General features: G+C 43.7%; 1 protein-coding gene across 1 annotated transcript in view; it reads right to left on the reverse strand.

The window, feature by feature from the left end:
* Window positions 1-22,812, reverse strand: part of IMPACT (impact RWD domain protein) — a 42,266-nt gene that overhangs the window by 17,175 nt on the left and 2,279 nt on the right. Inside the window, exons 3-7 of the mRNA XM_006264483.4 lie at window positions 22,229-22,281; window positions 20,474-20,536; window positions 15,552-15,637; window positions 10,225-10,353; window positions 9,826-9,920 (exon numbers count right to left, since the gene is read on the reverse strand). Of these exons, the coding sequence (XP_006264545.1) occupies window positions 9,826-9,920; window positions 10,225-10,353; window positions 15,552-15,637; window positions 20,474-20,536; window positions 22,229-22,281 (426 nt within the window). The remainder of the gene's footprint in view (window positions 1-9,825; window positions 9,921-10,224; window positions 10,354-15,551; window positions 15,638-20,473; window positions 20,537-22,228; window positions 22,282-22,812) is intronic.

Below are 22,812 nucleotides of genomic sequence, written 5' to 3' on the forward strand. Positions count from 1 at the left end.
AGTAAAATAATCTTAAATCAACCATAAAGCGTCCGTGCCTAATTCTAGCATGCCGCCTGTCTTCCCCGACCCGGCGTGTCCGGGCTGCTGGCCACAGCCCGCCGTGCGAAAAAAGGGCCTCAGACCGCTCCCGGCCCGCACACTGATCACTGTGAGTTTTTACAGATAATGGCCAGAGGCTCTGCAATCACATCGGCCAACTCCCACAGTGCCCTTTGCAGATATCCAGCCCCACAGCCTTGTACACATCCAGATCTTTTAAATAATCCCTCACCTGTTCTTTTGCCACTGTTGGCTGCTCACCTCCTCCACAAAGTGTGCTGCTAGGTGCAGTAGTCTGAGAGCTGACCTTGCCTCTGAAGACTAAGGTTAAAAAGGCATTGAGTACTTCAGCCTTCACTGCATCTTCTGTCACTAGGTTGCCTCCCCCATTTAGTAAAGGTCCCACACTTTCCCTGATCCTCCTCTTGTTGCTGACATACTTGTAGAAATCCTTCTTGTTACCCTTCACATCTCTTACCAGCTGCAACTGCAACTGTGCTTTGGCCTTCCTGATTTCATCCCTGCATGCCTGAGAAATACTCCTCCTTAGTTGTCTGTCCAAAGTTCCACTTCTTATAAGCTTTCTTTTTGTGTTTTAGCCTGCTAAGCCAAGCTGGTCCTCTGCCATACTTTCTGATCTTCCTGCACATCGGGATGGTTTGTTTCCTTAAAGTACTGTCAATTCTCCTGGACTCCTCCCCCTCAGACTGGCCTCCCACAGGATACTACCTATGAGCTCCCTGAGTGAGTCAAAGTCTGGTTTTCTGAAGTCCAGGGTCCATACTCTGCTGCTCTCCTTCCTTCTTTTCCTCAGGATCATGAACTCAATCATCTGATGGTCACTGCTGCCCAAGTCGCCCTCCACTACTATTCCCTGTTTGTGAGCAATGTGTGAGGAAGAACACAGCCCCTAGCTGTCCTCTCTAGCACTTGCACCAGGAAGTTGTCCCCAGCACTCTCCAAAACCTTCCTGGATTGCCTGTGCACTGCTGTATTGTCTTCTCAGCAGATGTCAGGGTGATTGAAGTCCCCCATGAGAACCAGGGCCTGTGATCAGGAAACTTAGCTAGCTATCTGCAGAAGACCACATCTACCACATCCTCCTGGTCTGGCAGTCTATGGCTTATACCCACAACATCACCCTTGTTGCTCTCCCCTCTGACCCTAAACCAGAGATTTTCAGCAGGCCTACGTCCAGTTTCACACTGGACCTCTGAGCTGATAGCTCTTTTACATAAACAGCAACTCCTCCTCCTCTTCTCCACCGTCTGTCATTTCTGAACATTTTACACCCATCCATGACAGTGCTCCAGTCATGCAAGCTATCCCACGAAGTCTCTGTTATTCCAAATGCATAGCTCCATGACTGTGTGAGGACTTCTAATTCTGACTACTTGTTTTCCAGGCTCTGTGCATTCATGTATAAATGCCAGGGGCGGCTGGTGAACTCAGAGATAGGTGGGGCAGGCGGTGTAGGCAGAGGGAGAAAAAAATGGGGTGGGAGGGCTGAAAACGTGTGCGCACCCCTCCGCCCCCAGGAAAGTCTGCGGGGGAGGGAGAAGGACCGTGGTGGGGAATGGGTCTGGGACTGGGCAGGGATCAGAGCAGAGTCAGGCCCAGGACTGGGGCCGGAGCCAGGGCCCACTGCGCCCATCCCTTCCCCAGTGCCTGCAGTCATTGCCCGGTGCTGGCACCCCTGTAAATTTGCCAAGGAGAACAGAACATGAACCCCTGTCCCTTTCACCCTTGCACCAAGCCCTGGAGTCACTTTTTATCTGCTCAGGGTCTCCACAGGCAGTATCATTGGTACCCACATGGATGAAGAACATGGGATAGCAGTCAGAGGGCCAGATGAGTCCCAATAATCCTTCCATGACATCTTGGATCTGGGCAAGCAGCAGACCTCCCAAGACAACAGGTCAGGCCAGCAGATGGATGCTTCTATCCCCACCAAAGGCGAGTCTCCAACCACCAACGCTTCTTCTTAGTAGCAGTGGTCTCTTTCCAACCTCAGGGAGGCCTGGCCTGTCCTCTGCCACCAATGGAACATGCTCCTTCTCCTCTGTTGCTAGGGCTCCATATCTGTTCTCCAGGCAAACTGCTGCAAGTGGAGATAAAAGACTTTTGCTTGCTGCCAGAAGTCACAAGCTTCTAGCTTCCATCTTTCTGGGAGTCCTTGTCCCCTCCCTTGTCACTGCCTTTAGCAGTCCTTCCTCCACAGTCCTAGAGGTCTTCTTCAGCATTTAATCAATGAAGTCCTCATGGTAAAGGATGCTTCGGAGCCTTGCCACCTCCTCCTATAGCTCTTTTGCTTGCTCCTTGAGAAACACTACAAGGAGGCACTGCTCTCATCGCAGGCACTCCCCAACCTGGATGGCACTGGAATGAACCTGTAAGCTGCAGTTTTCACAGCACCAAACCAGGACCTGGGTGGAAGCCTTGACAGTGAGCAGTCCTGCCTAGACAAACACCTCACAGGTGCAAGCAGAAGCAGTGGCAGTGGCTCTGGCACTGCAATGTCCTCCAGCCATTTCTCTGGGTCTCAATCTGTCACCCCTCTCTTGCTGCTCTTCTCCCAAGCTGACGTTCCCTAGCAAATTCACCTATAAGCTGACCTGTTTATTGCTCCTTGGTCCCAAAAAGTTCCTTTTTCCCTGCTTCCTCTCACCAAGTTTAATGGTTCCCCTTCAAAGCAGGGGGCAGCAAACTGACCTGCAAACTGCTTGCTGCCCCTGTTTGCTCACTCCCTGGTCACTTGAGGAGTCTCCTTTTATACCCTGCTGGGCCTGGATTCATAGCTGCTTGGCTTGTAGCCACTTAGCCCATTGCCTCTACCAATGTACCTAGTCCTGCCACAGCCACCACTTGCCCTGTGGATGCAGAATTCTGGCTTGGGCCACAGAGTGAATTTGACATTCCTTAAAGATTAAAGGATTTACAGCATTCTGCCCTGAACATTCATATGTCTGTCTAACCAGGTTTTGAAAGCCTTCATGGATGGAGCTTCCACCACCTGTCTGGGTAACCTGTTCCAGTGTTTTACTACTTCCAGCTGCCAGCTAGACATCAAGCCATTGATTACTACCCTCTGAGCCCGGTGCTCCAGCCAGTTTTCTACCCACCTTGCAGTCCATTCATCCAGCCCATATTTCCTTAGCTTGCCTGGGAGAAAGTTGTGGGAGACTGTATCAAAAGCCTTGCTATTAAAGGAAATGAAAATCAAGGTACACCACATCCACCAGTCTCCCTGCATCCACAGAGCCAGTCATTTCATCATAGAAAGCAATCAGAGTGGTCAGGCACGACTTGCCCCTGGTGAATCCATGCTGACTGTTTCTAATCACTTTTTTCTCCTCCAAGTGCTTACAACATCTTACTAGTTTTTCCTCTGATAATTTTGTATATGGTACAACTTAAAAGAAATCAACAACCAGAAAAATAGAACTTTAAAACATATATATTATTGATGCCTCTGTGACTTTGTTTTTGTATGCACAGAAATAATACATTAATAGAACTATTCAAAATATTTTCATTTGATCAGTTTTCCATTGAACATGGATGTTTCAATTAAGTCATCATTTTGTGAAATCACACCAACTGATGACATGTCCTGAAAAGACTAGCTCTGAAGTGGGAAATTTCTGACTTGGAAACATTTCAGTAAAGAAAATCTTAAAATGTTGGTTTAAAATGAAACTTTCATTTTGAAATGTATATTTATAAGCTTTTATTACTTACATTATTTCATGATGCCAGTATTAGTATAAACTGATGTGATAGGTCATGACATATTACATACCACTGTGATGTCATAATATGCCATGCCATAATATAATAGGCAGGATATCCTATTTTTATAATTTTTAACACTATTAAAGGAAATGAAACAATACTGATTATAGTATCTTAGGGCTCCTATACACATGCAGGAAGACTGCTCTGACATGCTGTTATTATAGCACGTTGGAACAGACTCGATTAATCAAGTCTCCTAGAGCATGGCAATTACCGCGTTCCAGCACACTCCCAGCATCATGTATACCAACATTCAATGAGCTTTAGTTCAAAGTGCCCCATCAACATTTTTCAGCGCAGGGACGCTGATGCACATGACACTCTGGGAGCTTTTAATTAGTGCAGCTCTCGGGCCTGTGCTAATTAAAGCACCCCCCCTCCACACACACACACACACACACACACACACACACACACACACACACAAAGCACATCTATAAACACCCTTATTTTCTGAATCAGTGTGTTCCTAGAGGAACAGCTGCTCTCAATAACCTGGAAAATTGATTCCAGGCCAGTACAAGGATATCGAAAACAGCCGCTTCACTGGTTAAAAGAGTGAAGCAGAGATCCCTTAAAGGATTTGGCAATGAGTGCTTAATTTTCTAGAACAAAGTGGCAGGAACTTTCTCTTTGTTACTTTGTAATAAAACAGATGGATGCTTGTTTTCAACAAGAAAAATATATTAAGCAGGCAATGTTCTAATCTGAAGAGCAGTATTTTTCATCACATTTGCATAACTTGGAATCATTTTTCTTGCTTGCTAAAAATAGCTATTCCTCTAACTAATACATTAAGCACTTTTTGGCTGAAAATGTCACACTGTTTCATTACAACAAAAACAAGAGATACCCTGGATCTACATATGTAACCCACAAAAATGTACCAGCCACTTTTTCCTGCAAAGTGTGTTCCAGTTTTCATGTTGCTAAATCGTTTGTTTTAGTGCAAATATGATTGGGGGGGTGGAGTGTTGGCTTGTGTGTCCAATTTGTACATCATGTATTATAATCTTGCTTTCTATAGTTGAGATCTGGTCTCCTCTCCTCTAGTTTGGTAATTTCAAGAAGAAACTGCACTAGGCAGATACCTGAGGCAGAAAAGGCACTTTTGTTCTTTTTTTTTTTAAGGGAAACTACTATGTTTACTAGAACCAAGAAACCTGGCCTCTAATCATCTACAGACCAAGAGGAAGTGGTGAATGAGGCTTTTGTAAAGCAACTAACGGAAGTTTCCCAGTGACAAGCCCTGGTTCTCATGGAGGACTTCAATCACCCTGACATCTGCTGGGAGGGCAATACAGCTGTATGCAGGCAATCCAAGAAATTTTTGGAAAGTATTGGGAATAATTTCCTGGTGCAAGTGCTGGAGTTGCCAACTAGAGGCCATGTTCTTCTTCACCTGCTGCTCACAAACAGGGAAGAATTGGTGGAGAATGTAGTATAATGGAGGGTGTCACAGCATACTAGGGTGCCCTGCTCCTTTAAAGGGCTGAAACTGCTAGGGGAAGAGCCCTAGCAGTGAGGTGGAAGCCCCAGCTGCCGGTTACCAGGGCAGCCAGAACAAGTTAGTGGCCCACACCTGTCAGCGGTCAGCTGACCAGAAGGGGCAGGGCCTGGCTCATATATAAACCCCAGGGCTGAGGCCAGAAAGGCAGTTCCCTGCCAGCAGCCAAGGGGGAAGAAACTCTCCCAGAGCAAGCAGGAGAGGACTGACTGAACGAGTGGTTCCTGATACTGTTGTGGGATGAAGTACTCCCTGGTAAGGTATAAATGACGTTATAGCTGGGTGGCTTGAATTTATGTTACAGCCCAGGGGCTTGTGTTTTGTTTATCATTGTATAACACTGGCAGTTTGACTGAGGCTATTAGGGGATGGAGGAGGCCTCACAGGGGACCCACGACAGCACTTACGGTGCACTGACCCCAGGCGCCAGAGAGGGCGCAGCACTTTACAGGGCTGCGAGGAGCAGAGCCAGACTAGGCTACAGAGAGCCCGAGCGCCAGTGTGGCACAGAGCCAGACTGGGCTGCAGAGGGCCCAGGGAGGACAAGGGGGGCCAAATTACAAGGCCCAGACCAAACAACATCGGTACCATCTGCCAGGCTTGGGGCATGGTAAAGGGGTGGCTGGAGCCACGCATTGCCTGTAAGGCTAGGGTGCCCCAAAACACCTATTGTGATGTCTGTCTTGGAGCAGGATCCACCAGGGATCTGGAAACCCACGGGATCCAGAGAGTCCTCAAGACAGTGTCCAAGAGGACTGAAAGGCAGCCTCCCTATCATTCATACCATCAAAGGGAGAGAATTGAGGGTGCCCATTGGACCAACATGCACAGTATGGGGCCTTGAGAGATCACAGCCCTCCTTAAAGACCCCTGTCCTGTGGCAACTTAGCCAGCAATGACCACAAGATGATTTAGTTCAGGATCCTGAGGAAAGGAAGGACAGAGAACAGTAGAATATGGACCCAGGACTTCAGAAAAGCAGGGGTCAGTCTCGCTCAATGTCTTCATCAATGACCTGGAAGATGGCATAGAGTGCACCCTCAGCTTGCAGATGGTGCCAAGCTGGGGGGAGTAGTAGATATGCTCGAGGGTAGGGCTAGGATTCAGAATGACCTAGACAAATTGCAGAATTGGGCCAAAGAAGGCTAACAGCACACTGGGCTGCATCAGTAGGAGTGTTGCCAGTAGGTCAAGGGAAGTGATTATTCCCCTCTATTCAGCACTGGTGAGGCCACATCTGGAGTACCATGTTGAGTTTTGCCCCTTCTTTTTTTTTTTTTTTTTTTTCCCCCACCCCACCCCCCACTACAGAAAAGATGTGGACAAATTAGAGAGGGTCCAAACAAAAGTGGTGAGGGGGCTGGGGAACAGGATGTATGAGGAAAGACTGAGGGAACTGGGATATATTTAGCCTAGAGAAGACAGAGGGGATTTAATAGTAGCCTTCAACTACCTGAAGCAGGGTTCAAAAGAGGATGAAGCTAGACTGTTCTCAGTTGTGTCGGATGACAGAACCAGGAGCAATGGTCTCAAATTGCAACAAGGGCAGTTTAGGTTGGATATTAGGAAGAATTTTCTTACCAGGAGGGTAGTAAAGCACTGGAGCTTGTTGCCCAGCGAGGTGGTGGAATCTCCATCCTTGGAGGCTTTTTAAGACCTGGCTAGACAAAGCTTTGGCTGGGATGATCTAGTTAGGGATGGTTCTGCCTTGAGCAGGGGGTTGGACTTGATTACCTCCTGAGGTTCCTTCCAACTCAAGTTATCTATGGTTCTACACAAGGGGATCAGACCCCTAGCATAACTGGTTAACTGGGCAGTAAAATTTCTTTTTAACTAACTGGTTAAGAAGAAAATCTGTAAGCAGGGCAAGGCCTGATTGGAAGAGCTTGGGTGATGTCCAGGCTATATAGGAAACACTCAGGTAAGGCACTCTCTTTTTGGGGACTTGAGCGAGAGCTGCTACAGAGGCTGCTGAATTGGGAGCCAGAAAAACTGATTCCCTTGCGGGGAGGTGGAGTGCCTGCCCACCCTCCTTCACTGGAGAAGGGAGTTGGAGCTATGTGAAGGGGGAATACAAGGTAAAGGAATAGAAAATGTGTCTCAGAGTTTAAGACTAAGCTTTTCTCTTTCTTTCTTTCCCCTGTTTTCCTTTGAGTTTTGAGTAAAATACTATGGGGGGTATTAATCCCTGAAACAACTAACTAGGATTGGAGCCTGGCAGTTTTTGGGACAGATCTAAGGCCCTGAGTGGGATAATACAGTGGGGGTAATAACCCTTTGAGCAAACTGACTAGAAATGGAGTCCTGGCAGCTATTGGCCAGGATAGGCCTGGCCTTCCCCTTTTGTTTTTATAAGTGTTTTCTCAGCATAATTGTGTAGCTGAGACCAGGGGTGTTGACAAATGTTTAAAAAAAAAAAAAACAAACCCAAAACAACTGCTTTACTGGAAGAAGCAACGCATTGGTTTGACCTGGCTCCGCAACATCTGTATAGATCAGGCACTTCAGCAGGGCTTTTTGATGCTATTATCTAATAGCTGATTCAATTATTCTAATAGCTATTAGATAAAAGCACCCAATCTATACAGATGTTGGGCAAGTCAGGTCCAACTAACACAATGTCTCTTCTGGGTATGTACTGGACTCAGCACAGGCATGCCAAGTTTAAAGTAAAACAGTCTGTAAGCCACCTAGATGTCCAGGCCCAGCACATAATGGCCTGGCTGTCTTTTATTGCCTAGTCTACGCCCAGTGAAAAAAGGCCTACGCCTTTGAGTTTGTTTGCAGTTTTCTGCCATGGCAGAGCTGGGGGATTGGAACCACAAATTTTCGGGTGCATGTGGAAGTGGAGATTGGTGCCCTACAGCTTTCCAGGAAGCAACGAGGAGTGCCTTGCAACAGAGAAGGACCTATGCCCTGTAGTAGCTCCCTGCAGCGCAGCAAACCCAAGGAGCAGCTCATGGGACTCTCTGGTGTGGGTCCCCCTCTCCAGCCTATTGCTGAAGGGCAGATATAGGAGTACAAGCCCCAGAACTACCTTTTGTGGACTCCCCCAAGTCCCAGACTGTTTGAGCATGGGTGAAGCCTCCCCAAGACATAGCTGGTAGTGTCTTAAGTTGCATTTGGTGCCTTCATTTGATTTCTTTGCCTTTGTTTTCTGTAATAAATCTGTCCTTTATGTTTATACTGCTTGCAAGAAGGGGGTTTTGTTTATGGGGGACACCCCAGCCAAATTTGGGGATCCCAGATTTCTCTGTGGGGGCTCAAGTCACAGTAAAAATTTATTGGGTAGTCCAAAATTTTAACCCGGCCTTGTTGCTGCTAACCAGTGCCCAGCAGATGGATTACACAAAATAATACATTTCAACCAGTGTCCTTAATGATTTAAAAAAATGAAATAAAATACATTTTATTTTGGCTATTATACATATGTCAGAATATAATATATTATGGTATGATGTCACATAATGCCCTATTACTGATATTGGGCAATAACAGTAAAAGATAAAATATAAAAGCTTAAAAACCTATTTTCAAACTACTTTTTTTTTCCAAACTTCTTTTTTTAGAATTTCTATTCCCTGGGAAATATACAAATATGCATCTGCATTTTGATTAGAAATATAAACTAATTTAATTTTACAATTTCCTGTGAAACAGAAATTTCTTTTGATTTTTAAGTAGCTCTGTCTATTAACAAATTTCTGCTATCCCTGCTTTCAATAGTTGGTAAATCAATACTAGTTCCTTTTCTACATCTAATTAAGGAGACTATCAACTGTTCTGCCGTGATCAACTCGGTCTAGAAAAGAAGAAACATTGAAGACCATGCTATTTAAAAAAAAAAAAAACTATGCATAATTAATACTAATATGAACACAAAAAAAAAAGTATGTCTCTAATATTATGCATTTCCCATTTTTTCCCAGCATAAACTCAAGCAGTCTACTGTGTGTGTGCATGTGCAAAAAAAAAACAACATATTGCAACAAAAATTACAAAGGGACTGTTGCTTTAATAACATTTTTTCACTAAACATTATTATATTTTTCTTTAAAAATACTGGAAGAGGACTATATATCACTTAATACACTTTCAGAAATGTACCTGATTGGGTAGCTTCCCACCCTACTGACATTTTTCTGATGCCAACTAAGACATGGTGGGTGAAGTAGGAGGGCAGTTTGCCCAGAGGCAAGTGGGCAGGCCAATGATTTGACTGGCCCAGGGATGCCCACTTGTTATAGGGTGTCAAACTACCACTATTTTATTTTGTTGTTATTATATAAGCCACCCTGAACCTTTTGGGGAGGGCAGCATATAGATCATCTAAATAAATAAAAATGTCACACTCGGGTCTAGAAACCAAATTTCCCCTCACACCCATTCCCATGGATATAGCTAACTCCAAGTTCTCTTTTGGGGTTTAAGCAAACTCAAGATGGCAAGCAAAAATTAATCCTTCAAAATTTACTAACCTGCTTGGGGCTCACTACTGGAGCCAAGTGTGCCTGGAAAGTACTCCTTCTATCTGTGATAGGGTTTCCATGATGAATTTGTGGTAGTTCTTCACCTACAGATTTTAATATTAAGACTCTTTAATATAAATATTGTGGGGGTAGGAGGCGCAATGTGGTTTCAAGTTCCTAAAAATATATTTGGCTAGTCAGGAAGTACGACATGTCTTTAAAAGTCAAAGATCAACAAAAGCTGGATGGCAAGATTTGACAAACCACAAGAAAGAACATTTTACAGTTACTGGATAGAATGGTTTAATTTACCATACTATTACCTTTTGGTAAAATACAAAAGGCTGAAATATAAAATGGCTCCCTCTCCTAAACAACTACATCAAAATTAGTATTAGTTACTCTTACCTTCTTGGCCTTCAGGTATAATAAAATTTAAAGTTTTAACTGTATCATCTTGGATCAGTTGATAGTCCACAGAAAAATCATCATCGTAATCCTCTTCAATCTCTTCAGTAATTTTCTTAATAACTGGTCCTGTTGACATAAAGCAATAGAATGTATCAGATATTTTTATGAGAACTGAGCAGTACTAAGTAAAAAAACCCCCATCATTTTGCTCAATTTTCAATTGTCACTATAAATCAGTTTTATAACAACAAGTAAACTCTAAAACAGGGGTTGGCAACCTTTTTGGCCCAGTGCCAAAAACAACCCAACCTTGACCCATGCCTCAACTTGGTGTGCCAGGGGCAGACCATTGGGGCCAATCCTCATTGCTGGTGGCGGCTGCATGCACATTTCCGGGCAGACTGCAAGGGAGGGGCCAGGGCTGTGTTGCTCTGGCCCCTCCCTGCCCTACGCACTGAGGCGCTCGTGCAGTTGCTGCCAGCATGGAACTAGTGCCAGGGTTCCAGAGCCTAGTGCAGCTGTTTGCAGCCTGCCTGCCGCCTGCTGTAGCTGCCCAGGGCCCATGCTGGCTGTGGCAGACATCCTGCAGACTGCAAACAGTTTCACTAGGCTCTGGAGCCCCAGCATTGGCTCTGTGCTGGCAGCAACTTCACGCACGCCTCTAAAAAGACAGCAGGGGAGAGGCCAAGGTTGTGCTGCCCCCGGCCACTCCCCTGCCATCCACCCATTCAGCCACCACCACCACAGAGCCCAGCCAGGGCTCTAAAGCCTGGTACTGATGTTTGTAGCCTCCCAGGTCCAGCCAGCCCAGGCTCTGGCAGGCAGCAGCTGCCCAGAGCCTGGCCCAGCAGTGGCACGCTAAGCAAAATGGCCTCGCTTGCCATGCTCTGGTACACATGCCAGGGGTTGCCAACCCCTGCTCTAAAACATATTGGAAAATAACACTGATTACAACTTAGATTTCCATCCCAATACCCATAGATTCATAGATGTTAGGGTCGGAAGGGACCTCAATAGATCATCAAGTCCGACCCCCTGCATAAGCAGGAAAGAGTGCTGGGTTTAGATGACCCCAGCTAGATGCTCGTCTAACCTCCTCTTGAAGACCCCCAGGGTAGGGGAGAGCACCACCTCCCTTGGGAGCCCGTTCCAGACCTTGGCCACTCGAACTGTGAAGAAGTTCTTCCTAATGTCCAATCTAAATCTGCTCTCTGCTAGCTTGTGGCCATTATTTCTTGTAACCCCCAGGGGCGTAACATGATTGCAATCTTGTTAGTGTTACTCCAAAACTAGTGGTATTTTAATTCTTATTCTAGTTTAAGGGGGGGGGAGGATGATGATGATGTCCAATAGTTAAACATTTAAAAGGTTATTACACTATAATAGTAGAAGTACAATGCAAACTGGTTCTCTTCTAATAGACTCTACTGCTACAGAATTTTATTCCCGAGAGAGAGTGAGTGAAATTTTAAAAAAAAATTAAGTCATCCTAGCATGATTTAGTCCAGTCGCCATGCCTATTCCTGGTAAAAAGGCAGAGAATGCCAGCTGCAAATGACAGGGGTTTTTTTTTTAATGTCATAAAAAAGAATCAGCCAAATAACTTTTTTTTTTTTTTTTTTTTTTTAAAAGGCTTTGACAAATTTCTCAGATGCGCAGTGTAACAGGAAGCCCAAGGCTCCTGTTACTTTAAGGAGAAAGCAGCAGACCAAGCTTTCTGGGTGGGACCAACAGCTGAGCAAAAACAAGCTTCTGAGAAGGGATAAGGACAAGAGCAATCACTGGGGGAATGACTATTTTGAGAGCTAGAGGCGGTGTAGTAAGCAGCTAAGGGGGGCAGACACCTAGGCAGCCCAGAAGCAAAGAACTGCGAGCAGCTGGGCTAAGCTTCAAAGGAGTGCAGGCTGGCCATCAAGCAAAAAACCCTGGAGGTGGCTGAAGAGCCACCTGACAGGTAGGGTTGGAGCTCTGGAGGCATGTAAGGCCAGTGTTTGAGACTAGGTGGTCAGTCTGGGCCTGCAAGCTGCAGTGATAGGAGCTCCTGAGCAAGAGGACTGCAAAAAGCGGACTGACTGGCACCCAAACCATCCATGAGAGCTAGGAGGAAAAAGCTAAGAGGGGACTTCCAGTTTGCAGGGAAATGATGACCCAGTGTGGGGAAGATTTTTGTTGTATAGCCATTTTGCTTGCATTTATGTTCTGATTAAGCTAACTGGAGGACTGGGTTGTACCTACAGGGGAGGTGTGGGAGCTATGGGGGGTACCTGATCAGGCACTCAATAGCAGGCAACCTACTTGGGGTTCAGGGACCCAGAGGGCTAAGGCTGATGCAATGTGTTAAGCCATGGCTGGGAGAGCTCAGGCCAGGGTCAGGCAGTCTAGCTTGGGGTCAGGGACCCGCAGAGCGGTGGGCTGGTGCAGGCTGACTCAGAAAGCTGGTCAGAGACCCAGAAGGCTGAGGGCTGAGACAGAGTTACAGCAGCCGTGGCGGGGCCAGGAGCCAAGAGGGCTGAAGGCTAAGGCCAGAGCCAGCTTAAGCTGAGAGGACCAAAGCCTAGGGAAGGATGAGAAACCAGAGGCCCAGGGAAAAGAGAACCTTACCAAGGACCAGGGGCCTGCCCGGCTGACTAGAGTATTTGATGGACAGGCCAGAGGGCCCTGTGCAGAACTTAAAGTAACATCTGCAAGGCCTGGGCTTAGCTATGGCGGGGGAGGGGAAGGAGGCCACAAATAGCCTGTAAGGAAAAGGGGGCCACAGCATAGAGTCCAAGGGGAAGATGAAACTAGACTGGGCTCACTGTGGGGCCCTAGTGGCAACTTCCCAAAGTGTTATAAATTGTCACAACCAAATTAAGTAGTGCCCATGTCACAAACAAGTAAAACCATTCAAAACAGTTTTTTTTTCTGCACTAGGTTAACTAAGGGTTAACAATAATGATAGTAACCGTTTTTTGTTTTGTTTTTTTTGCTGCGCATGTCAAAAAGAGACTTATTGCTGCGCCATTAACAGAGATAAAACTTAGCCTTCTGTGCTGTACATAAATCATTATAACTGGTCAGAAAAAACAGTGAGTAACCCTATGATAACACCCTAGCAAAGACAGCTAGATAATTGGCTATTCTAATTAAATTTATGACGTGGCGAAAAGCAATTGGCTATTACACAAATAAAACCCGTCTTCACTTCCGTGAAGAACGGGAAACCTCCGCGCACACACCTGAAAAAACCTCTGAACGTATGCGTGAGAATAACTGACAAATTGATCGCTTGTCAGTCTCCCCCATCTCGACCTAATCGGACAAAAATTGGGCCGGCAGGTCGTTGATTTATTTTTATTTTTTTTTTTCCTCCGTTTATCTGCCCGACCAACGAACTCTTATGCAGACCGACCTATGAACCTTAAGCTGTAACTAACCAAGTATCTCTGACCTCCGCTATTCACCACCTTGACGGCATGAGTAAATAATCTTGCTTTGCAACCGATAAGCGTCCGCCTAATTAATTCTACTCCAAGCATCACAAGTACCTGCCTGATGGCCTTCTAAGGCCCCGGACCCTTATCTGCCCGGGTGGGAGTCAGGGAGAGCTGCTGGCCAGCTGCCCTGGGTCACGACATAAATAACAAAGATTTCATAGATATTTAGGGTCAGAAGGGACCTTAGTAGATCATCAAGTCTGACCCCCAGCCCTGGGCAGGAAAGAGAACTGGGGTCAGACAACCCCAGCCAGGTGCTTGTCCAGTCTCCTCTTGAAGACCCCCAAGGTAGGGGAGAACACCACTTCCCTTGGAAACCCATTCCAGATTCTGGTAGCCCTTACCATAAAGAAGTTCTTCCTGATGTCCTATCTAAATCTGCTCTGTCAGTTTGTGACCATTATTTCTAATAACTCCAAGGGGTGCCCTACATCAAGGTATGGCAGACAAGGTAAAAAGTGAGGGTATCCCAAGGAGCCACAGTGGTGGGGGTAGGTGGCCACCAGGGGCCTCACAGCCAACCCTGGGTCCTGATCTGTCACAGTAGGCAGTAATTAAAAGTTGTTACCAACATCCCTGCTGTCAAACTAATGGCCTATACATTAAATCTTTAATCTCTCATATCCCTTCTTCTAGGCAACCAGCCACTCATTTAGTGTTTAAGTTTAAACACTAAAACATTTGACTTTTTAGGTTACTCTGTTACTGAGAACTAAAACCAGGTCTTACCATTAGGGAACAGAGGAATGAATAGTGTTTTTCCTTTGCATTTTTATTTCTTAAGAGACAAATCTGTTTTTTCAAAATCCTTGACGTAGAAGTCCTTTCAAGTTCCTTGCTGTCACAAATTCACATGCACTGCTCACGCCCTATCAGCACTCTACCTTGTTAACACACAAACTCATTTTTAAGATCATAAACATGAATTTACATAAACCTCAGTCTCTGTGGGAGACGGCTAGTCTTAAGAGGTTTTCTAAGTCCATGCTGAGACCTGGGTTTTTGGCTGTAGCCTTGTTGGTCTAAGGATATAGGCAGGCAAGGCTCTTAGGTTAGATGTGATATCTTTTATTAAACCAACTGAGTAGTTGGAAAAAATTTCTTTGCAAGCTTTTGGGCACAATCACCCTTCTTCAGGCATACATTCTCACTGAAATCCTGTCACACTTTAAGTTTCTTTAACTCTTTGGTGTTTCAGAACAGCAGACTCCATATGCCTGAAGAAGGGTGATTGTGCCCAAAAGCTTGCAAAGAATTTTTTTTCCAACCACTCAGTTGGTTTAATAAAAGATATCACATCTACCCAAAGAACCTTGCCTGCCTATGCTGAGACCTTAAATTTATCATGCCCAGGAGCAGCACCTTGAAGCACCCTATTCTGCAATGGAATACCTGAATGGGCAGATCATGTGTCTGCATATTCTAAACAAACTGTTTTTCTCTCTTGTTCAGAATGTCCTTATCCTAAAAACATGTTCAACACAACAAGAAGCCCAAGCATTCTATATCTGTGCATTTCTAATTTGAATTTTACCACCATATGAGTTTTCAACACTCATTGAATTACAATCATTATTCCTGTCTACTATTAGACTCCTATTTTTCTCTTGGTATTTAAAAAGTTTGAAATTTGTGTTGGAACCCTTTTTGGAAAGGCATAAATGTTCAAGAACATAATTTATTCTGAAGTTAGCTCAGCATTTTACAGACTGTCATTTGTTTTTGTTTTTTTTTTGTTTTTGTTTTTTTTTATCTACACCTAATAAAACTGCTCAGAGAATTCAAAATTATATTATAGTAGAATTTAACCAGGAGTAAAGAGAGACCAGCACACATTTTCTATATTACCTGGATCAGAGGATTGAGACTTTTCTACCAGAACTTCTCTTATCTTCTCCACCCATAAGTAAAGGATACTTTCACCAAGGTTCTGTCTGAAAGTTATTTAAAAATCACAAAAAGTAAGTGATCCGTCTCGTAGGGTTTGCTTGGAAATTATTCACATTCAGTTAATAAATATACACATTTTAGAAGCTTTTTAAAATACGAAAGTGCTCAGACAAACTTGTGGGTGCAAAGAACCTTTTTTGTGTGATCATTTCTGTAAGATGATGCTTTTCATGCTATCTTCTGCACAAGGTATACCATTCATATTTCTCTTGAGTACAAGGGCTCTGTATGTATTCCTGATTTTTTTTTTTTTTTTTTTTTTTTTTTTTCCCCCCCCCCCCCCCCTCGCCGCTAGGCTGTATGTGAAGCTTTTCCAAAACTTCTCAACATACTGTGCACAGTACAAAAGGCAAAATTTTAGTAAAACATTGTTCTCGCCTTAGAAGGGGGTATACATGTAGCTTTAGGCTCCTGATTTTGAAAATCTGTGGTGTTTTTTTTTGGGGGGGGGGGGGGGGGGGTTGTTTGGTTTTTTTGTTTTTTTTTAATTGGACATTGTGACCTTCCAGGTAAAGTAGGGTTGCACAGAACATAGTTTCCGAGTCCGAGTCCACAGACTCGGGGCACCCCTCTCCATAGACCCTGACCTCTGCACAGCTAACTTTAAATGAGTGAACATTCCAACTGGCTTCAATTAAATTTCTAGTACATAAAGTTGAGCTTATGAATATGTGACTGCAAGACTAGGGTTTTAAAAGTTGTTGTTGTTTGTTTGTTTGTTTGTTTGTTTTTTAAATAGCAACAAAAAACCCCACCTTTTTACAAATTCTCCAAATGTATAGATTAAGGTGAGAAACATAAGGTAAAAGCCTTTCCAAAATAGACTTTTACTAAATAAATTATAGAGGATATATGTGTAGCAGACAGATTGAAACCACATTCTAATAAATGCATTGCTTTAATCAGCTGCTACTTACACTTGAAATCACTACGTTTGAAATCAAACTGCCCTGCATTTCTGATTTAAAGCTCAGTTCATACCTTAACGGAACCTTACTCTTGATTCTGCAACTAGACCAGACTCTTGGTTTCAGAAGACAGTCCTTCACAGTATCTGTTTTAATTAAGCATTCCCTCAACCCACTTCCCGAAATTTTTTTACAGTGTGGATCTGCAGAGATAATTTTATGGTGAAAAAAGAAAGGTTACATACAAATTAAAAGGATTTGTGCCTGAATTCCTTTTGCAGAGCCACACTACTTCCCTTCCCCTCTACTTTTGATTGGTTTTTTTTTGTTTGTTTTTTTTTTTTTCCTTTTTAATACATAAGGAGAGAGAGAGGAACTGAGAACTGCTATGAGGACTGCGCTTATTTCTAGTCCTTGCATAGATCTTAAACAGGTCCAGATGGCATCTAAAAATCATATGAATATAAATGGCTGTATGACTTTCTAAACATGTCATAAGACTTCAATATGTGGATGTGCAGGAACAATAAATTCAGAGCACTAAATTTACTGGCTATTAACCACCTGTTACTAAACTTTGTTCTAGTTACAGATAAACAGAATTGCTGACAATACCATTAATTTGTGTTGTATAAGAAATAAGAGAGCATAATGGATGTGCAAAATAAACCAAATCGCAGTGAGGCAGTACAATGTTAAAATACAATAAACATTAAATCAATCATTTGATTGTAATTATTTTCTCTGAGTTGTTTCCTCAAACAATGCATATAACTCAAAACAGGAAATGTGTATTTCAGTTTCTCGCAGTTTTGTTATGAATCATAATTTTACACTAGAAACTTATTTTTGCAACTTATTTACATGTCAGCGTCACTATGCCAAAATAGGACAAATGTTTAAAATCTTAGCAAACTTGTGCTGTTTCTTCATCCTTTATGAAGAAACAGAAAATAATACCCAAGGACACTTTTATGCTTTGCATGTAATTGGAAATCTTTTAGGCTGAAACTGACATGAAAAAGAATGTTTTAAAGTTAAGCTTGTCTAACCTGCAGGTCTGATCTTACAGTCAAACTTGTCTAACTATCCCAACTATACAGTTGGTCCAATAAAAGATATCACCCCCAACCAAAAAAAAAAAAAAAATTCCTTCTTGTGTATATACATACTAGATATAAATGGCTTTACTAAACACTCAACTTTTAAGGAAAGTATTAAAGTAAGAGTTTGGAAAATACCGACTTGTAGCTATGACCTCAAATTTTACAGATGTGGCAAATAAAGCTGAATATCTCATTTCATACTGGTGTTTAACAAATATATAACTACATCTTATTTGTAATACAGAAAAACATATTACATTCTTTATAATAAAAAGCAAGTCCTTAATTATTAAACTGGGTAGTACTTCCATGACCTATATTTAACAGTTGCTATTCCATAGGATATTTTATACTGTTGAAATCCTCAGAAAGAAAAGTATGCGAATGGAAGTCCTAAGATATAATTCCAGCAGTTCTATTGCTGGGTGCAGACAACTGATGATTTCTGGAATCTTAGTCATAAACTATGAATATTATCTGCATGACACACACCCATTCTGGTGGTCATTTCCCTAGGCTCCATGATGTTTCTTAAATTTAGCAACATTGGTACAAAAGCTATGTTTCCTTTAAGAGAACTTTTTAATACTGAGAATCTCTGGAAAAGGAACCAGCATCCATCCATTTGTTAGATATTTAGTGTTTAATACTTTGAGGTAGGTCTGTTTGTGATCTTTAAAAACTAGACCAATGACTATTCAAGAATACTTATTTTTGTCATTTTTTCAGAAGCATTTTATGACTTTATTTGGGCAGACCCTTAGCAGGGAAGGTTAAGTTTGAGGACATTCTCTGGGCATTATTTGCTCTATATATTACTTTTATTTTACAACTTTTTTTTTTTTTTTTACTGTAAGCCACCCTGAGTCTCTTTTGAAGAGGGCAGCATTTCAATCAAATAAATAAAGCTGCTTTAATGATCTAGGGGAAAAAGCATATACATTGCAAGGTTTTTGGATAGAAGAGCTGCAACAAGTGGAAAATCTATTCGCCTCTACTTCTCTGATTGTGAATGTGGATGATAGAGATCAAAATTCAAGTTCACAATGTGTAACCAATAATTACTCAGAATTCAGAATGATCAGAACTCAGGGGCCTTGAAGAGGCTGTGTAAGTGGTATAAAATTACTGTGGTTTATCTAGTAGTGGTAGAGAAGTTAATGTGCAGGCTGCAAGTTAGAGGCTCAGGCTCAATCCCCTCTAACTGTGGGGGGAGGGAGGGCAGAACCCAGGACACCTGGCTTCACAGGTGAGTGTCCTAGCCACCCATCCTTCCCCCAAAATAGTTAAGTAGACTCGTATTTTGTTGCAGCCAGACTGTGTACATAAGGCACAAGATTAGAGGTGCACCGATAAAGATTTTTTTGGGCCAATACTGACGGCTGATTTTTAACAAGCCATATTGGCCAATACCAATCTGATTCCCAATATGCAGCTGGGCAGCTTAGAGCAGCATCCGACTGGTAAGTCTGTTGGGGGCGGGGGGGGGGGGAAGGGTGTGGGGGGGGCACAGATCGAGGCCCCTGTGGTGAGGGTGGCAGTGGGCTCAGAGCAAGGGCAGGCACTGCCCAGCTGGGGTGGGGCATGGGATGGAGCTGTGAGCAGCTTGTCCAGGGGGTATGGGGGGGGGGGGGGAAATGACTCTTGCCACTGCGTGCGCCTCCAAGGTGCACTTGCCCTTGGATCTGCACACAGGGTGAAGTCTTGGCTGCACTGGTCTCTTCCCGGCAGGTGGCCAGGCTCGTGACAGGCAGGGACAGCACTGGGAGGGGTGCTACGGAAGAGGCTGCAGGCACTCCAAAAATCACAGTAACATATTTCCCTCCCCCCCCCCCAGTGCCACCACTGCCTGCCCTGAGTGCATCCTGGTACCACCCCACCCCAGCCCGCAGAGGCAGCCCACACTTGCCCCACACAGATCCAGGGGCACATGCCTCCCCTGGAGGTGCATATAGCAGTAGGAACCCCACCACCACCACACGCAGCTCAGTCCCACACCCCACCCCAGCTGGGCAGCACCTGCCCCCCCCACCCCCATACCCTTCCCTCATAACAGATTTACCAGCCAGATCCAGCTGCGCTCCACACTGCTGGGCTCTGCTCCTGACTACCTACATGCTGTGCTGCGGCTGCACATGCACACGGCATTTATCGGCCACATCATTAGCCACATCCGGCAAAAAAAGCCCATTGCTGCTGCAGTCAATTTTCCTTATATTGGTGCTGATTTGATATGGGACCACTGTATCAGTGCACCTCTACACAAGGCTATACATGGAAGAAGATATCCCTGGAAGTGTAAGCACCAAAAAATGCCCTGTGAAAATCCAACAGAATGGTCATTTAGACAACCAGTAAAGAACAGATAGTTGCCCTGTTAGATCCTACATTGCACCATATAATTCTCAATATAAGTGGCTATCTTGTTCCACCTTCCTTGAATCCCTGAAGAACTGCTATCTTGTCTACTCTTGTAACATGTCATAATCTTTGCCCTAAGACAGTCAAAGAAATAGCAAAGAGAAGGACCCACTTAGCTTGTGTGGGAACATTTTTTTTTCAGGGCCACAGTGTGAAATATGATCACATTTAGGCACATAAGTATAAATGTGCTTAAGAGTAGCATAGGATCTGGCCCAAAGTGAACAGTGAGCATGAACTATATTAGATTGATTATGAAATTATTGCAGCAATAGCCAAGACAAAATAAAACAATTTATACATTACCTAGCTTCTTACATTTAAGGAGCCATGAACTGAAATTACCCTGTTCAATTTGTAAAATTTTCCAGATTCTGCCACTTACACATATATTTCTTCCAGGCTGTTTCCCAGCTCCATATAATCTTGTCTTCGAAGCCAAGGAGCGCTGGAATGAAAGTAGACACAATGAAGGGTGGCGTCGATAAACTGATTAAGGTATTGTATGCTTCAGTGACTGTATTTTCCTCAACAAATGTTTTTCTTTAAAACAAAATACAATAAACTCCTGAAGAATAAGAATTTTTAAACAAAAGACTGTCAACTCTTCCTTCTGATAAAGATTTGGAATTTTTAAATGTAATGGGGATTTAAAGGTTATCCTACCTTGGGGTTTACTCTGACACTCCCTGTGAAAAGAACTGATCACTTTTTCCATACTAGTTCATTCACGTAACTACCATTGCACCCTAACCCAAGTTTTCTATGGAAAGTCCTTCAAACCTATGCATATCGCAAAATTTTTATTTGTATCTGTCTTTGCACTGGTGCAAAAGCTCAAGAGCTTCCCTCCAGCCTGTCTTCCAGTGATCCTTGACAATGATTCTTCGGGTTTACAGTGCTAGCTTTTACGTCCCAAATTAACCACAATCTTTACAAAAGTTTTTTTTCTTCTTATTGTTACAACTTTGTTCTACACCAATACCTAAGCACTGCTTATCGGGTGGGCTAGGGGGGTGGGGAACGACACCTTACTGTATTAAGGGTTGTACTAACTAGGAACGATCCCAACCCAAATTTACAATCCAAGCATAAAACAACAGGTAACGGGTGGATTCAGACAGACCGCAAGAAAACAGAGGCACTATAGAATCATAGATTCATAGAGTTTAGGGTCAGAAGAGACCTCAATAGATTATCAAGTCCGACCCCCTGTATAGGCAGGAAAGAGTGCTGGGTCTAGATGACCCCAGCTAGATGCTTATCTAACCTCCTCTTGAAGACCCCCAGGGTAGGGGAGAGCACCACCTCCCTTGGGAGCCCATTCCAGACTTTGGCCTCTCCAACTGTGAAGAAGTTCTTCCTAATGTCCAGTCTAACTCTGCTCTCTGCTAGCTTATGGCCATTATTTCTTCTAACCCCCAAGGGCGCCTTGGTGAGTAGAGCCTCACCAATTCCCTTCTGTGCCCCCATGATGAACTTATAGGCAGCCACAAGGTCGCCTCTCAACCTTCTCTTGCGGAGGCTGAAGAGGTCCAGGTGCTCTAGTCTCTCCTCATAGGGCTTGGCCTACAAGCCCTTAACCATACGAGTGGCCCTTCTCTGGACCCTCTCCAGGTTATCCACATCCCTCTTGAAGTGCGGTGCCCAAAGTTGAACTCAGTATTCCAACTGTGGTCTGACCAGCGCCCGATAGAGGGGAATTATCACCTCCTTGGTTCTGTTTATCGTGCATCAGCAGATGCACGATGAAGTGCCATTAGCTTTTCTGATGACTTCGTCACACTGCTGACTCATGTTCATCTTGGAGAAGATGTGATAGGCAGAAGCCAAGGCACATTACCAGCATAATTGTAGTTCAGAATTTTGTAGGTTTCACTGCAAAGGTAAGCGTTAAGAAAGAATCTGGAGGAGGAGGATAAGGCAACTTTACAAATTTTTATGGGCAATTCTTCCTAAACATGAGTGGCAGCACAGAAGAAAGCTTCATGGCAAGTCTGCCCACCATCTCCCTGTCCCCCACCAGTGTCTGGCAGGCCTGGGCTCTTTCCTCCCAACTTCACCCACACCACTCCAATACTGATCATTTAACAAAAATGCAATAATTATTTAAAGAGGTTGACTAAGTGATATCACTTACTTCAGTTGATAAATTGGTGGGGCTGAGGTTGGGTATTCAGGAGGCAGAATCACCTGAAAAAATTTTAACATAATCATTAGGCTGGTCCTCCAAAAGTTAACTATAGATTTTGGTATGGCGAGTTCAGGTTAAGCAGTCTTCCACAATGAAAAAAACAATTTGCTCCAGTACTGTTATGTGCTGACAGAAAGATGCATCTTTCTATACTAAAGGTATAACCTTGGTATTATTTTAAGATATTGATATCTGTAATGCACATAAGTAACATGTCCTATGGTCTGGTCTATGTGAAATAAGTGTTATGAAAAATAAAGGAGAGAAGAAATTTCATGTGAGCCAACACACAGCTATTCAACTTAATGAGAAGCTTGTACTCGCCTATACGTAGAAATTTCAGTCCTGTCCATGCTACAGGAAAACATGTTTTAATTCTAAGTGTTTTTAGTTTGCAGCAGTGCATAGTGACATACATAACTGCTGTCCCAAATATTTTAGACATTTCAATTAAAACAAGTATATTAATCCTTTCAGGTAGGTCAAACTAAGCTAATAAAATGTTATGGGGCTGTGCCACTTCAGCAAAA

The sequence above is a fragment of the Alligator mississippiensis genome, chromosome 3 (genome assembly GCF_030867095.1).
Source record: "Alligator mississippiensis isolate rAllMis1 chromosome 3, rAllMis1, whole genome shotgun sequence".
In the NCBI taxonomy this organism is placed as follows: Eukaryota; Metazoa; Chordata; order Crocodylia; family Alligatoridae; genus Alligator; species Alligator mississippiensis.